This window comes from Mesoplodon bidens, assembly GCF_964165515.1.
Source record: "Mesoplodon bidens genome assembly, chromosome: 8".
Taxonomy (NCBI): Eukaryota; Metazoa; Chordata; class Mammalia; order Artiodactyla; family Ziphiidae; genus Mesoplodon; species Mesoplodon bidens.
In genome coordinates this window covers 68,731,146-68,748,764 of record NC_138165.1, presented here as the reverse complement: position 1 = coordinate 68,748,764, position 17,619 = coordinate 68,731,146, and the positions used below count along the sequence as shown (strand labels likewise).

At 36.2% G+C, this 17,619-nt stretch overlaps 1 protein-coding gene across 3 annotated transcripts in view; it reads right to left on the bottom strand.

Moving 5' to 3' along the window:
• PMS1 (PMS1 homolog 1, mismatch repair system component) overlaps positions 1–17,619 on the bottom strand; it is a 97,933-nt gene that overhangs the window by 79,712 nt on the left and 602 nt on the right. For 2 of the 3 annotated variants that reach the window (XR_014016463.1, XM_081242006.1), the window contains exons 2-4: positions 16,943–17,115; positions 12,383–12,534; positions 9,114–9,296 (exon numbers count right to left, since the gene is read on the bottom strand). Coding sequence is in view for 2 of the 3 variants with exons in the window: in XM_081242006.1 (XP_081098132.1) it covers positions 9,114–9,296; positions 12,383–12,514 (315 nt within the window). In the remaining variant the exon portion in view is untranslated. The remainder of the gene's footprint in view (positions 1–9,113; positions 9,297–12,382; positions 12,535–16,942; positions 17,116–17,619) is intronic. The other variant, XM_081242007.1, reaches the window with a different exon arrangement.

Sequence of the window (17,619 nt, the reverse complement as noted above, 5' to 3'; positions counted from 1 at the left end):
TTACATATTTCCTTGATTGATATAAGTTCTACTTAATAAGGTCTTACAGCCATTTCTCTTGAAATATTCCTTAGAGTTACACTAATAAGCAATAGGCTAGCTTACATTTTCTATGTTGCAAATTACCAATTTTTATTTCAAATATTTTACTTTAATTAAAACACACACAAATCAGTATACTTGAAATGGCTATTTGTATTGTATGTATTAAATGACTTACATCTGTAAAATCAAATCAATTGCATTAGGGAAGCTTGCTTTTTAACAGACAATTCCCATAAATTTGTTGGCAAAGTGAAAAATCCTTTTGTAAAGTGATCATTCCCTCCTTCCTTTATATTCTGATAAAACTGCGCTTCTCTATTTCAAGTTAATGATTCAAAAGAATAAAAATAAATAAATTATACATATATGTATATTTATGGGCAGTTTTTTCTTAAACCCAAGCTTTGAACTCATTGTTTTAAATGTAAAATTTTTATTAATTAAAAAAACTAGCATTAAAACATGTAAGAAAGGATTCCATTCAGCATGAAAATATTTCCTAAGATGTTACAGTCATAGAAATATAAATTTTAAGAATGTCTGAACTCTTCTGAGCCATCCTCACCCTCAGCTTTCTATTTACCTACTTGGTGAGATTACTAGAAGTGTACATGCTATAACAGTAGTAAAACATTCCATTATCAGAAAATACCATAGGTAGGGAGTGGGAATGCTGGCAAAAAAAAAAGCAGGGTGGATTCAGAAAAGGGTAGCCTCCTCACATTTCTAGTGAGTAATGTTGATCCAAAACTGGGAGCAATCTTTCTCAGCCATCCGTGAACTCAGCAAAGCTATCTTAAAATAAATCTATATAATTTAGAAAGAAGCCACAAATATACAGCTCCACTGTTGGAACTCATCCAGGTCCAGTTGGGTCTACATTTGATGGTTCTGTCACCAAGTCCTAACCATGCCCTGATTTCTGGTAGGCCAGATGGCTCTGTGGAACATGTCAGTACCATGAAGGGAAAACCAGAGTCACCACAAAAAAAATCTGGTTTCTCTAGCTTACAGTCCTAGTAGAGTCTATTAGGTTCTGTCTAAGGGTGACGTCCATAAAATCCTTATTAGAGGCTCATTGCTGCAGGCTGCTATTTCTGTCAAAACTGTTCCCTCAAAGAGTTGTACCTGAAACAAAGTTGTGAGCCTCTGTATACTCTTAAGTGATTATTCTACTTCTTCTAAAAATATATTCCATGGTTCAAAAGTTGTATTTTAGAAGTTTTCCTGATAACCAATCTCAATCTTCCCACCTACATCCCAACTCTATTGTGTCCAACAGTGATTTCCTCTAGTAAAGTTTGTTTAAAACAAAGAAGACAGAAATTGCTAGAGATTTTCTTTCCTGTTTCTAATTTACTCTATGATTGTCCCTTTAAAAACAATTCTACATTTAACCAACCACTTCTCCAAAATGCCAAGGTCAACTGAATTCTATTTCTATTCTCCAAAGAGCTAGCCACCTGACCTAAAGCTGGTGTCACTGAGCAAAGGCAGCCCTGAAACTCTGAGTTCTAGTACTAACCCTGCCAGTGGCTTGCTAGATGGTCCTGAATAAATGATTACACTATCATTTTAAGAGGACGGTGATGATAAGATGAAGATGATGCTAATCCTTTATACGGTTACATGGGTTTTTGTGTTAACTACTTAAGAGCATTTTACAGATATTAACGTGTTCGTCCTTTAAACACATTAGTGAATAATAAATATGCTCCAGCCAAGATGAATAAACTGAAGTGCTAAAAAACAAAATAGGACCTTAGTGGTCATAATGTAACATTTATGTTATGGTAAAAAAAAAAAGAGAACACAATATTGTTTTCCAATAGAATGTTTAGGGTACTATGAAATTTATTTAGATAGGAAATCCTTTGCAATTCACTTCAAAAGACAGTGAAGGATAACACGCCTAAGCACGTTTCACAAAGTCATGAAACACAGTGTGTTCCTCAAAGGAAAGAATTGTATTTCAAGAGTTCATTTCATCATATGATCCTGTGTCCTGGGCAGAAAACCTTTTTTTGGACGAGGCACAGGTTCAGAATGTGTTAGCTGTGAAGCAGCTAACACACTCGAATCTGTAGCAACTCCACCATCAGGAGCATCTCCAATATTACAAATTATTACTGGTGCTTCCTGCTAGAGACATTGAGGAATTGTGGCAGTGAATGAATCTAGTGGTGTCAAGAAAATAAATAAATAAATTTATTTTAAATAATTTTAAAATGAGAGATTTATTTTAAAAGAAGTTTTAGAAGTCCTTAGAAGTTATATTAGTTATCAGTTATTACAAACTGACTGTCTGGTCCAGTTACTGAGTTTCAAGAAATTATAGTACTATTACAAAGTTAAAATTACATAAAAGCATTTAAGTTTTAGATAAGCACAATTTTTCTCAATGTTTTAGAAAGTAAATTGAAAAGCTTAGGATGTATCCTAGCAATTCATGAGAAAAAAATATCCTCTCTTGACAAAAATTCATTGAAGATAATCATATTAAAGTTTTGTGGGTTTTTTTGTTTTGTTTTTGCTGACTTTTGGACAAACACTTTGGCACAAAAACACAAATCTGAAAACTAAGGTAAATGGTCCTCATGATTCAGCTAAAATATGGACTGTGCATGGATCACTGAAATGTCTTTTTCTTTCTCTGTGTGAGTATGCCTACCTGCCTGTGCATAACTGCATACTATGATTTCAGAGCCTTCCTCCAGATAGTCCACTGAGGGAGACTAGCAACAGGGAGATCTTGGCCCTGGCTTTTCTCCTTTTAGCAGAGTTTTATTATTTGTGAGAAGGCTGCATTTATTTAGGAAGCAGGATATACCAAGTGTTTCAAAGATCCTGTGCCTATTCTAATTAAAGCCCTACCACAATGGCTCTAAAGGACACAGGAGGTATTCTACACTGTGGAACAGGAAGCAGGAAACAGCAGAATGAAGCTAGAGGCTTCCCTCTACTACTCTTTTACAGCTATGTGGAACCACAAATAAGGGCACCCCAGCTCCCATCTTCAAAACAGAATGACTTAGCTTCTCATTCTGCCCCCCTTAAGCCATGGAGGTTTAATGTAACATAAAAAAACATAATGTATGTTTAATATACATCCCTTATCATCTCATCACAAAATGTATAATGAACTTGATAGATCAAAATAACACACAGCACATTATAACCACTTTAAAAAATTTGGATGAATGAATCAATAAACATGAGTTTTATGCAAGAGGATAGCTGGCAACTCTTCTAATTCTTCCCAGGGAAAAACAAGAGAAAAAAGTGAACTTAAGCTACAGAATAAAGACCACTGGTGAGAATGAGAAGGAATTTACCTAGGAATGGCGGTTAAATTTTAGAAGGATTTCCTGAAAATGTTGAGGAGTCTGCATAAACTTTGAAAGTTAAGGTGAAATACTGCTTACCAACAAGAGAATGAGCAAGCCTGATGACGCCATCACCTTACATGATACAGACGCATGCTACGTTTCACATTCAAGTCCAGAATAAACATAACTTTCATCTTCATGGCACATGACCATATTCTAGATACTTTAATACATATGATTTCATTTAACTCTCAAATCATTATCTGCACTTTATAGATTAAAAAAAAAATTGGCTCTCAGAAAAGTCAACCTGTTTTATGCCTTTGGCCAACTCTCTTATTTAAACTCTTGGAAATGATAATTAGGCTTCTGAATCTTCATCCCGAGTGTGTTCTAATTTGAAGAAAACAAAACAAATCAAAACTGTTCTGTATTCCTCTGAAAACTGAGATGTAATTTAGCCTCTATTTAAAATCTATTTCAAAAAACTTACGAGTTTCTCATACATTTCCTTGGAGAAAAAAAGATCATTTTTAACATAATGTATACAAAATATCAGCCTAAAAGGAAATAAAATATTTTATTGTGTGTTTTATTATGTAACAGGAAGAATATATACAAAGAGTCTTCTTAAAAAATTTTATGAACAGGTCAAAACAGGATTTTCACTATCTCTAGCTCATCCTAGTCAGTATGCTTAGTAATTAGTATCAGGAATTTAACACTGAAGACTGACAAATATCCCAAAATTATTGCTCCACAAACAACAATAAATTTCAAGAGAAGTTATGCTTGATGATACGATTTTTTAAAAGCCGTATCAATTTGTTTCAGTCACTGACACCTTCATCACAGATTATGGAAGCAGTTAATTCCAGTTTTAAATACTAATAGATCACTCTGTAGATATAATTTTTTTTTTTTTTACTCTTTTGGACTGTTTAAGATTGGAAGTCATTTTACAATTGACAAATTAGGAGAACTGCCCATTCTTTTAAAATGCATAAATAAAAAAACAGAATTAGATGTATTTTAAATTTCTTCAGCCAATTTTGCTGAAAGTCTACTTAATTTCTTCTTTTTATAACTAAAATTATTAACATCTTTAAAATAATCTAACAAAAAATAATTTCAACAGTTTTGGGTGATGGCTGTTTAACAGTGTGACAAAACTATATCCCAATTGCATATTATCAATCTACCGAGTCTGAGATGATTTACATCTGTATGACTTTAAAATTATCTACATCAGTTAGTTTGGCAGATAAAATGACCAAATCACTAATTTTTATTATGTAACTGCAATCTCTATCCAAAGATTTTCGAAGTAAGTTGGAGCCTTTAAAATAAACATGCAACTTCTATACCTGAAACTTCAATTATTTTTGAATGGTAAAGAATATTGTTTAAAAAGTGAATTTTTTCCCCAAAAAAGCACTCATTAATTTGCCTTGCTGAATAACAATTTTTAATTTTTAAATGTAATTGACCTTAACAACCAGGTATTACTTTCTGTGTTTCTGAAATACTATTCAGAACCCTCCCATATAATTTTCAACTTGACTACCCCTTGATAACCACTCTATTGAGCACTGTGGGACTGAGTATATTTATTATTTTAGTATGAGGTATTTTTAAACTTATAAATACCTTTATAACCATGCTAGTAAGAAAGCAGCATGACCTACTGTGGAAAACTCATTACTGAGAGGCATGAAAATGTAAATGAATTTTTGGCTTTGCCATGGATACATTATGTGTCTCTAAACAGGTCACAATTTTCATATACCATTTACTTCACTGTGCACAGTTCCTCTAAAGTAAACTACTTAGCACAGAACCCTGCATACAGTAGATACTGAAATATTAGCCGACTTATTATTAGACTGTGTTTTGAAGTTGGGGTGAGAAAACCTGGCATTTGGCTTCACAAGACCTCGTTTTCCTTATCAGTAATATAAGGAGACTAAACCATAAAAGACTGAGATGGAGACCAGCACTGGGGAGTGCTCCAGAGATGATCACTTGTGGGGGTAGGGCAGAAAGAGAAGTGAGGCTGTGCCATAGTCACAAGGCCTTGGCAGACCCCAGGGGGGCACTCTGGAGCAGAAACAGCATGGCAGAGCTGCTTCTGAATTGGAATAAGGCCTTTACAACCCCGCATCAACTAGTCATTGGATGCAGGTTGACCTGTATGAGGTGGGTAAGGGTCCACTACTAATACAAGAGTCCCCTGTATAAGAAACAATCAAACCTAAATCATCAAAAAATCTGTGACAAAATAGTACTTACTGTAAGATTCCATTCAGATCAAGTACAGGTATGACTAATCTATGTTGATAGGGATCAGAATAGCCATTACCTTTGAGGTGTACTAAATGGGAGGGGACATGACAGAAAACTTCAGGGATGCTGATAATGGTCTAAATCTTGATCTGAAGTATACATACATAAATACTCACACACACACACACACACACACACGCACACGCACACACACACACACACACACACACACACTTATCTATGCGTGACTTTCCCAAAGACTTACAAGAAAAGAGAGTCCACAAAATACTGGAATATTTTCTAAGACAAACACTTGACATTGCAATATGTAAACTGAACATAATTTTTTAAAGCTTATAGTTTTCTATTATTGTGATACTTTGACAATTTTTTTATTCCTTTTGTGATTTCGATGAACAAAATTATTTTAAATATTTATACTTAAGGCATTCAAATGCTTCAAAAATAAAACAAGGCAAAATGATAAACCTGGATATCAAGTGGGCTTAAGTAATCAAATAAAAAAACAAGATAGAGAGTATCACAGGATAAGGACTTGCAAAACTGCCATCTAAAATCAGAACTACAGTGACAATTTGGAGAAATCATGGCTGAGGTACAATGCATTTTAAAAGACTAAGTATAGTACTGCCACCTAGCAGACAAAGTTGATAATGACCAACTTCAGTTCTGAAAGGTTATCATATATAATCTTAGAGGAAATACAGAAACGCTGGACAATATATTATTCAACAATACTTGCCAACATAAGGCTTAACAACTAGAACTATCTGCCAGATTTGGACGACAGCTAAAAAAGCGAATACTTTTATTCTCAAACAAATTATATGATTTCTAAAATAGCCACTGAGAACTCCAACAACAGTACTAGCACTGGGAGCTTCAAAGCTTCCTTGGTACAAACCCCACCCATTTTAAAAACAGACTCTTTGTACAAGATTCTAGGGCTATAGGTTCCCATACACAGTCTCTGGGGATAAAAATGGGCAATGGCCAGTTGTACCCTCTAGCTGCTCTTCCCTAAAATCTATCTGGAGACTCAGTGAACTCTAAATAAAGCAAGAGCTGAGAAAGATAGAGAAAGCACACGGTGTGCTGGAATTTGGGTAGAGATTTTAAGCAGAATGCACTTAACGAATGACAAGGTCTTTCCTTCTTTAGTGATGTCTGAACATCTGGATTCTAACAAGCAAGGGCCCTTAGTCCTCTGTGCCAGAACAGCAAAACCTCCCACTCTACCTCTTCCCCAACCCACACTTTTTCTTTCTTACATATAGGCATCAGCTTACAGAGCCCCGAAGTCAAAGAGTAAGTGAATACCTAGCTGGAACCCTTTCCACAGAAAACAGAAAATCTACACTTTGCCAGCATTCTAAAGGCAGAAGGGCCAAGGGAAAACCAAAATAAGCCTGAAGAATATATCATTGCTGGGGAGACTAGGCTACTAAATAGATAAAGAAATAGCAACAATATCTCATGTCCTTGCCACTTTTCTGGGACAATAAGTATAAAGTCCTATCATTTTACTGTACCTGTGCATGCTCACCCAAACAAGGTCTGCCAGCCTAAGCACAAAAGAAAGGATACAGAGCCACTGGGCAAACTTAGGTAGATAAAGAGACCCTCACAATTACCATGTCACTCACTGGCACACAGATACTATCACACTATAAAACAGAGCCTAACACACACAGAATAACAGTACAGCACAAAGAAACTTGTGATCAAACATAACTGAGATACATGGAAATTAAGAGATCAAGGTTCTAGATGGGCTTTGCCACAAACTAGTTACGTAACTTAGGGCAGAGGCAGTGACGTATAATTGGTACTATGCAATGGAGTGGGTCAGGCACTGAACTTAAGGGTTCATAGAAATTGAAAACATCTAGCAGTCAGGAGAGCAAAGTTCTAGCTAGGGTTTAGCTCAAGTCAATGCACATCTCTAGAGCACAATCTAGTTATCTGTATTGACTAGAGTAGTATTTCCAGAGTGCATTCCACAGCACAACAGAATAACAGTGATATGTGTCTCAATAAAAGAGTTTCATAGTCAAGTAAGAGCAGGAAATGTCTGTACTATAAACCACCAACCTCAGAGATTCACAATGCACTTTAGTGCAGTAAAGGCTCTGAGAAGTGCTTATAGTTAAGATACCTGTTTAATTTTAATACTTTTCCAAGTCAGTGGATCACTAAACCATTTTTTCCTCTTATAAATGTTACCACTGAAAAACACTCTTTGCCATTCCTCAAAAAATTAAACAGAATTATAGTAGTCCCCCTTTATCTGCAGGAGACATGTTTCAAGACCCCCAATGGATGCCTGAAACTGCAGATAGTATCAAACCCTATATATACTATGTTTTTTCCCTATGTATACATACCTAAGACAAAGTTTAATTTACAAATTAGGCACAGTAAGAGAATACCTGAATTGCTGGCATCACTGCTCTTGCACTTTGGGGCCATTATTAAGTAAAATAAAGGTTCCTTTGAACACAAGCACTATGATACCTTGACAGATCTGATAACCAGATGGCTAGAAAGTGACTAACAGGCTGGTAGTGTATAAATCGTGGATATGCAAAACAAAGGGATGATACACGTCCCAGGCAGGACAGAGCAGAACTGCACAAAATTTCATCATGCTACTCAGAATGGTGCACAATGTAAAATTTATGAGTTATTTGTGGAATTTTTCCACTTAATATTTTCCGACAGTGGTTGACTTTGGTAACTGAAACCATGGAAAGCAAAACCATGGATAAGGGGGGACTACTGGACCATTTGATCCAGCGATTCCACTTCTGGGTATATACCCAAAAAAGTGAAAGCAAGGACTCAAACAGACATCTGTACACCAATATTCATAGCAGCATTATTCACAAGAGCCAAATAGTGGAAACAACCCAAATGTCCATTGACAGATGAATGGATACAACAGAGTATCATTCAGCCTTAAGAAGAATGAAATTCTAATACATGTTACAACATGTATGAATCTTAAAAACATTACGCTGAAATAGGCCAGACACAAAATGACAAATAGTGTATGATTTCAATTATAAGACATACCTAGAACAGTCAAATTCATAGAGACAGAAAGTAGAGTACTTACCAGTTACCAGTGGACGGGGGAAAGGAGAATAGAGGTTTATTGTTTAATGGGCATAGTTTCAGTTTGGGATGATGAAAAAGTTCCGGAGATGGATGGTGGTGATGCCTACACAACAATGTCAATGTATTTAAAACCACTGAATTGTACACTTAAAATGACTAAAATAGTAAATTTTATGTATATTTTACACAATAAAATGTATATTTTACGCAATAAAAAAAACTCTTTGCCAAATTCTGGGTGAGTTGTCTCTTAATTCTAATATTGTGTTATTATGAAACCACTAAAATAGTCAATACAAATTACCTCACCTCAGCTACACAACAAATGGACCCCAAGGCTTCTCCACGAAAACCGTAAGTTGTCAAATTTTCAAGATCTTCATGACCACTTATTTTTGAGGTATAGTACTTCATTGCCATCACAGGTGCATCATTAGCCTTGATACCCTCACCATTGTCTCGCACCTCAATCTTATCAAATCCATAGTTCTCCTATGAAAGTTAAACAGTACTTTTAGTATATAAGGACATTAAACTACTATCACATTTACAAACAGAATGTAACACAAGTGAAATGGTTTTGTCATTTATCTATCTTTTATGGAAACTTAACATTAAAAAAGTAAGAGTTTAAATTCTTAACTCTACCAATTCCTAGCTATGGTACTATGGGCAAGTCCCTTGTTTTCCCTTGACTCAGATTCAACTGTAAAATAAGGAGATCAGTATGATCTTCAGGGTTCCCTAGAATTGTTTCAGTATGATAGGTATTTATGTTTAAATTTATGTTTAAACTTGCCCAGAAATACTCTTCTAAGTTATATACACCTTTGTATATATAATCTCTCAAATAAAACAGAATACCATCACCATCAAAAACATCAGCTGGGGGCTTCCCTGGTGGCGCAGTGGTTGAGAGTCCGCCTGCCGACACGGGGAACACGGGTTCGTGTCCCGGTCTGGGAGAATCCCACATGCCGCGGAGCGGCTGGGCCCGTGAGCCATGGCTGCTGAGCCTGCGCGTCTGGAGCCTCCGCAACGGGAGAGGCCACAGCAGTGACAGGCCCGTGTACCGCAGAAAAAAAAACAAAAAAAACACACAAAAAAACACCAGCTGGTTCTACCCACCAAGAGTCTAGCAATCATCATTATTCAATCTGATTTTTAATACTTTGTCCCTGAACTACTTATTGCTTTCATAAATAAATAAAAATCTGCTACATTATAGCTTTCTAATTTTCTTTCTGCAAATAGTCACCTAACAGACTGATGAGAAAATATAGCTAACTGGCAATCTCAGAGAGTTTTTAATTTGAAAATGGAGGGAAAAAAACAAATCATAGCTTAATATTGGTAATTTAATCCTAAAAATACGCATACATAACAAATACAAAGCCTAAATTCCTAGAGTGATTACACTTTCTATGAATACCATATTCTAAATTTGGTAGCAAGCTTCTATCGTAAGCTTTACTTCACAAAGTTTGTGTATGGCCTTAAATGCATGTTATAAAGGGGAAAAAAATCTTCCTACAATTATGACTCTGCTATTTAAAAATAATACTTTTTAATAACCTAGAATTATATAATACTGTGTCATTACTTTTTAGATAAATTAGAAATAAAAGGTGTTGGGGGAAGACACCTAAGATCTAGTTTCTTATCTCTCCCTCGATCTAAAAATTATCTTTCTGGGAATAGGTTGTCTGCTTCATTTTATAGAAAAATAATTAACTATAGAAATGCAAATCTTTCAATATAAATAAGAACTCCAGGCACCTGAGTAAAATAACACAAAGATCTGTTTAAATGTTTAAAATAATATCTACATGTTTAATTTACTAATTACAAAAACATTCCTAGTCAGAACAGTTATTACTGTATGAAACTATAATAAAACAGATCTTATTATGTAAAGCAACAGACTTGTTTATTCTAAAATTCTACAAAGTAGGAACTGGCAAATGTCAAGAGACTTAAATATGCAGCAGGATAAAAATGTGTACTTTAATTTACTTTTTAAAGAGGACTTCTGTTGGCTCTGTAAAACGATTTCTAAAAACTATGTTTTTCTTCCAAGAACTTTGAGAACAAGACATATGTTTGCCTGCCTAAGATTCTTAAGTTAAACTTGTCAGATATAATTATATAATCCTATTTAAGTATTATCAACTGTATTCTAATCAGACTGAACTGACTACATAAAATGTCTAAGAAAAAGAAAATGTCTTTCTTTTGGTTTAATTTAATTTTTTCATGTTTATAAATCTTTTACTATATTATTTAAAACCAAAGTAGCGGTTTGATACACTATAGAACAGCGGTTCTCAGCATCAACCAGAAACTTGTTAGAAACACAAAGTTGGGACCCTACCTAGAATCTGAAATTCTGCGGCCCAATAACTGTTTTAACAGACTCCCTAAAATTACTGATGCACCCAAATGTTATGAAAACCACTGGCATAGAGGAAAGATCCTGAATGAGTTTTAGAGCCATAAAGACCTGGATTGCAATCTCAGCTCCAGTACTTACTACTTACATGACTTTGGGAAAGTTCTCGGAACCTCAATTATTTATAAATGAGTAGAGCAGTAGCTAATTCATAGTTTTTACAAGGAGCAAATGGGTAACATATATATAATATATGCATATGTATATGAAAAGGGAAGGTCTCTTTCCTACAAAGATATTCGTATCAGTAGTCTTTATAATGCCATAATACCAGAAATAATATGAATATCTGATAATTATGAGATTACAAAAAATGTATTCTTGCATTCACTCAAATTTATTTACCATTTATGTACCAGATACTGGACAGGTATAGAGGACACAAAAAAATATAGACCTTACCTCCATGAGCTAGTAACTTATAACAGGGCAGGTAGACCTGAAGACTAATTGTAATAAATCATAATAAGAGTCCTAAGTCATTACTAACTCAAATGATTTAATATGTAGCACTTAAATTTAAAAATGTGAAAACTATGAAGCAACAGGGACACAGTTCTGAAATAAGATTAGGTAGAAAAAACAAAATGCAAATAAGAATATATAAAACAAGTAAACACAAATAACCAAGGATAAGTATTAGAAAATACGGACAAACTAAATTCATGTTTTATGTGACAGAGTCCTTCAGAATAAGCTTTCCTTTATAATTTCCTTTAATGTTACTGTAACATTGAGCTAAATTAAAACTTATTTTTGGGCTTCCCTAGTGGCGCAGTGGTTGAGAGTCCGCCTGCCAATGCAGGGGACGTGGGTTCGTGCCTCGGTCTGGGAAGATCCCACATGCTGCGGAGCGGCTGGGCCCGTGAGCCATGGCCGCTGAGCCTGTGCGTCCGGAGCCTGTGGTCCACAACGGGAGAGGCCACAACAGCAAGAGGCCCGCATACCGCAAAAAAAAAACAAACTTATTTTTAAGAATTTACTCTTAAACAAGACAAAGGGCTCAACGTCCTAAGAATAATTTACTGTTATATAAAGAAAAGAAAGGTAATAATTGTAAGGAGAAAACATCTGTCCAACCCTCTTCTGCTTTAAAGGTACTGGGCAGCATCTCAGGGACACTCACCAGTTTAACGTCTATGCTCGTGGCGCCAGCATCCAAAGAGTTTTCAATGAGCTCTTTTACGACACTGACCACTGAAGTGATGATCTGAGAACTTGAAAGGAGGCGAACTGTTGCTGCTGGCAGCTGTTTCATTCTAGCTTTTAGCAGAGGAGCTAGAAAATAAAATATAAGTTGTAAAAATAAAAATTGTTAAGCATTCCTAACAGAACTGATAGCAACAACAGCAGCAATAATAGCAACGCATATTTATTGAGCCTCACTGTATGTCAGGATCTACTGTTAAGCTCATACAGTATTAAATCATTTATTTCTTACGAATACCCTTTAAAATAGATGCCATTATCATCTCCATATTGTAAGACTAAGGCACAGAGAAATTTGTTGGTAAATCACACTACGTTACTAATTGAAGAATGATAAGAACAATTGTGCAATAAGTGTAATGTATGATGTGTCTGGCTAGGAATCACCAGATGGTGCTGTCAACTGTTAGGCAGATAATGTCAGTCGTGTGCCTTAATGGCAGTTGCACTTGAACATCATTAGTCGTCTACACATTTTGATGAATTACAATATCTCTTTCAATTATTGAGCTCTTTTAGAGTTAGGAAATCTAGACTCTAGAATTACTCTTAATCTAAACTAGTCATACCCAGACATATCATATCAGATTACTATCCTATGCACTACTGGGTCTAAAACATCTTTCTAATCATGTGGCTCCCCAAAGCCAAATTATGATAAAGCTCAAACCATATGCTGGCATTCAAGGTCCTTTACATGCCGATCCAACTTGTACATCCAAAATCTCTCTGCCAGTAATGGTTTTAGCCATGAAACTCTTTGTCTGAAACCTTTTCAAACAAAGAAACAAAAAAATTTCATATAGAAATCACGTATGTAAAATTTGCAGGGAGTGGGGTTTGCAACTACTTTAATGCCTAACTCAGAAAAGATTTTAGGCAAATAAAAAATACTAGCTTGACAACATGCAATTCCTCTAGAGTCATGATTTTTTTTTTTTTTTTGCTGTTCGCGGGCCCCTCACTGTTGTGGCCTCTCCCGTTGCGGAGCACAGGCTACGGATGTGCAGGCCCAGCCGCTCTGCGGCATGTGGGATCTTCCCGGACCGGAGCACGAACCCGTGTCCCCTGCATCGGCAGGCGGACTCTCAACCACTGTGCCACCAGGGAAGCCCTAGAGTCATGATTTTATTTGACAATAAAATGGTGGGGGGAGGGGGAGGAGCCCTAGATACTTCCTTAATTTACCATGACTAGTTACATGCTCACATGATGATCTGACCCTATGGAATCTAGATCCAAACAAAACAACAATGCCAAAGACAAACCAAACCAAATAAAAAAGTTTCTGTTTAGGATTCTTTCTCAGGCAACTTAAGAAGTAAAACAAGCAGAGTCACATAAAGTTTAAGAATAAGTGAGCAAGAAATGGAGTATAGCCATTACAATGATTACATAAAATTTTGAGGGATGCATTTCTGGGAAGAAGTCAGTATACTGAGTTCTGAATGGTGTTAACTGTTCACAATTCATAACTATATTTTGCTTTGTACAAGGCAAAGCTGATTAGCACAATGGAAAAATATGCCACTAATTATTATTATACACTAAAAGCTATAATAATGTTGAGGAAATTAAACTCTAAAACTCAATCACCTAACTTAAAAGAGATAATGATGATATCATATGGTGTGGTGAGAAGTAAATAAGATAATGTATACAACTTAATATAGTGCTTGGCATATACATGCTAAAAAATCCCAGGATCTCTGGACTAAATTGAGTTCCTCCAAACTACTACATGAATACCACACCCCCCAACACACTTCTAACCCCTAGCCCCACAGGAGCTAACCCAGTGCTTGGTATCAGGTTAGGCTTGGGTTTAAGAAGTCTTCTTTCTTAGTTTGAGAGTCCCAGGGATCTAAGAAAAACACTTATCAAGGAAGCTTTGGCGTATAAACCTAGCCTCACCTCAACCTTCCCTCCTTCTGCAGAGATTAATTAATCTCTTTAGTAATCTCATCATCTTTGTCTCATTCTCTAAATCTCTCTTCCAAAATCTTCTATTTCTCCCCAGCAAGTCCCTAATTTCATCCCAATCTTCTCCCTCTTCTAGTTTACTGAGATCAAGGCAGACCACAGCATCAACTCTATCTTCACACACTTTACCTCCTCCACCATACTGTGTCCTTTGGTTTCTTAAAATGTCTCCACCTCTACCCATGTTCTTCTTCACTCAGTCTCAGACCAATGTCTTTCTTCTAAACTAACACTTTCACCTAGTTTCTTTATCTAGTCCCATCCCTCCTCCAGGCCTCTTGATCTTGAAAACAAAAACAAAACATTCTTCCCTCAACCTTATTAACTCTATGATTATCTTCTTTCTTTATGAAGCCAAACTTGAGTAAGTAACCTGTATTCACCTCACCAATTCCCTATCACCAACTCACTTCTAAAACCCTTGCAAAATAGCTTACACAACCACTGTTAGGATTTTGTTTTCTTCAGGTTCACCAATGAGCTCTTACATCATCAAATCCTTTTCTCAGGATTCACATTCCTTGATATCCCTGAAGCATGTGACACTGATGATACTGCCTATTCTCAAGGATTATACCATCAATCAATACCTCTTGGATCTCTTCGTGTTTTATTCACACTCTTCCCAGAAAAATGGGCATTCCCTAATCCCTCTCCCCTCTTCTTATATACCCAAAACCTTATAACCTTAGATGTTATAGAATAACATCTAAGTCTACATCCCAACAGCGATCTCTCTCTTCCCAAGACAGGCATTTCTTACAATCAGTGTCACTGCTACCTCAAAATGTTTATAAAATAGAACTCATCTTCTTGTTCCACCCTCCATACCTCCCACTTAACTTTGCTATTTCTCTTAATAACTCACTGTTCTTAGTGACCAAGTCAAAAACTTCAATCTTCCTTTGCCAGCAATCCCACCCTATTTGCACCTCCACTTTCTCCTAATGCAATACTATCATTCTAGACCCGGTTTCAATATCATTTGTAACATGGTCCTTTCTGATCACCCAGCCAGGAATGACCCTTTCCTCCCATTCCGAAAGAACTTGGCTTGCTTATCACACCCCTGTCCTGACCTATACAACCTCTGAATGCACGGAATTATATATTTCTGGATGCAACACAGAGTAATCAGAGTACTTCACTCAAGGTGAGTACTTCATAATTATTAATGAAGTGGCCACGAAAAATAATTTTATTGGCACCTACCTCATGCCAAGGTAAAACATTAGGAAAAGTGACCTCCTTCCCATCAAGTCACCATTGCCTTAACTCCTTCCCTTTATGTATTCTATTTTAACTGGACTCCATATCATCCCCTTCATCACTTGTATCTCCTAACCAGGCTTTTTTCTAGAATCCAGGGCCTTATTTCCAACTACTTTCTAAATAGCATCATTTAGATGACAGAAAGGCACCCTAAACTCAACATGTCCCAAAGAGATCAGATCTTTCTCTAATTAACTGTCTTTCTTGCTATATTTATTTGATAATAAAAATAACAGCTAACATAAGTTACTTAAATATATATATATAATTATTCCAGTTAATCCTCACAACAAGCTTATGTATAGTGTCATTCCTCTATCACAAACAGGATTTAAAAGCTTGATCGCTTGTTCCAAGATCACACAACTATTAAGTGACAGATGCACACCTGCATATTTTGTCATGTTTGACTCCAAAGGCTATTTTCATCCAGTCTCACAAAGCAAAATTAGAAACCTTGAGTCATCCTTGAAATTCTCCTCACTCTCTACATCCTGCCACCCACTCCTGCCTATCTTACTACCTAAATATTTCTCAAACTAGTTCTTTCCTCTCTATCCCTATGGCTACTGCCTCTGTTCAGCCCTTCAACAATTCTCCCCTGACCTATTGCAATAACCAGCTAATTGACAGCTTGGCCTGGAATCTCAACCACCTACAGGATTCTTTCTATAATTTACATTTAATCATGTTGCTATCCTACTTAAAATTTTATAAAGATTTCCAACTACTAACTAGGTTAAATCCAAGCTCCTTATCAACTAGACCTGTCTTTCTAATCTCATCCCACTCTTCTCCAAATGCACACTAGGCCAGTCATACTATGCAACTTGTCTCTCTTAATGTGGTGGCAGTGACTCCTTCCTTGGCTCATAAGGTTCCCTTTCTCTACTGATGACTTCTCACCATCCTTCTAGATTTAGTTCAAGTATCATCTCCTCGAGGAAGCCTTTCTTACCAGCTCCAACCCCTGCCCCAACAGATTAGGGAGTCCTTCCTCTGTACTCCCAGAGCACCTTTTCCTTATTTCTAACCCCAAACTCATCACAGATTATTCTAAGTATTGTATTTCTGTCCCTTCCTCCTGGCTGAGAGTTCTTTGAGGATATATTAATCTCATATCCCTAGCACAACCTCTGGAACATAACAAGCATTCCACCGTATGTGCACCAAATGGCATCTTTTGAAAAGCAGAAGGGTTGATATCAGGCTTACAACTCACAGCAAAGAATGTCTAAGAATGCCAGGAATCAGTCTTCTATATTTGCTGAGAGGTAAATCAAATACTCCTGAAAGAGTGCTGATGATCAGGAAATTCAGTTAAGGCTGAGGTAAATCAAATACTCCTGAAAGAGTGCTGATGATCAGGAAATTCAGTTAAGGTTAACAATGTTCCTAAAAAAGAAGTAAAGGTCAGAGAACTCATAGATAAACTTTAGGAAGAACACAATGAAATAATTATTTTTAAAAAAATGTAATAAATCTAACCTAATTGGTTTTATAAGGCCATTAGAAATGCAATATATGTACACATATATATGTGTATATACAGTCAACATTTTCTTACACCAATTTTGAAAAGCCATTATAAGTTATTTCAGCAATATGAATAAAATAAACTGTGTACTGCCAAGCTTATGAAATTCAATTTCAAATATGATTCCAAATAATCTAGTTTTTTCCTCCCCGTTCTTGAATGAGATCAATTATTGGGGGAATTCCCTGGAAGTCCAATGGTTAGGACTCCAAGCTTTTTTTGCCGAGGGCACGGGTTCAATCCCTGGTCAGGGAACTAAGGTCCCCACAAGCCGCCCTGCAACCCGCGGGGAGCGGCCAAAAAAAGAAGAAAAAGATCAATTCTTGGTACCCACATTTCCTCAGCATATAACTGTCTTCAGC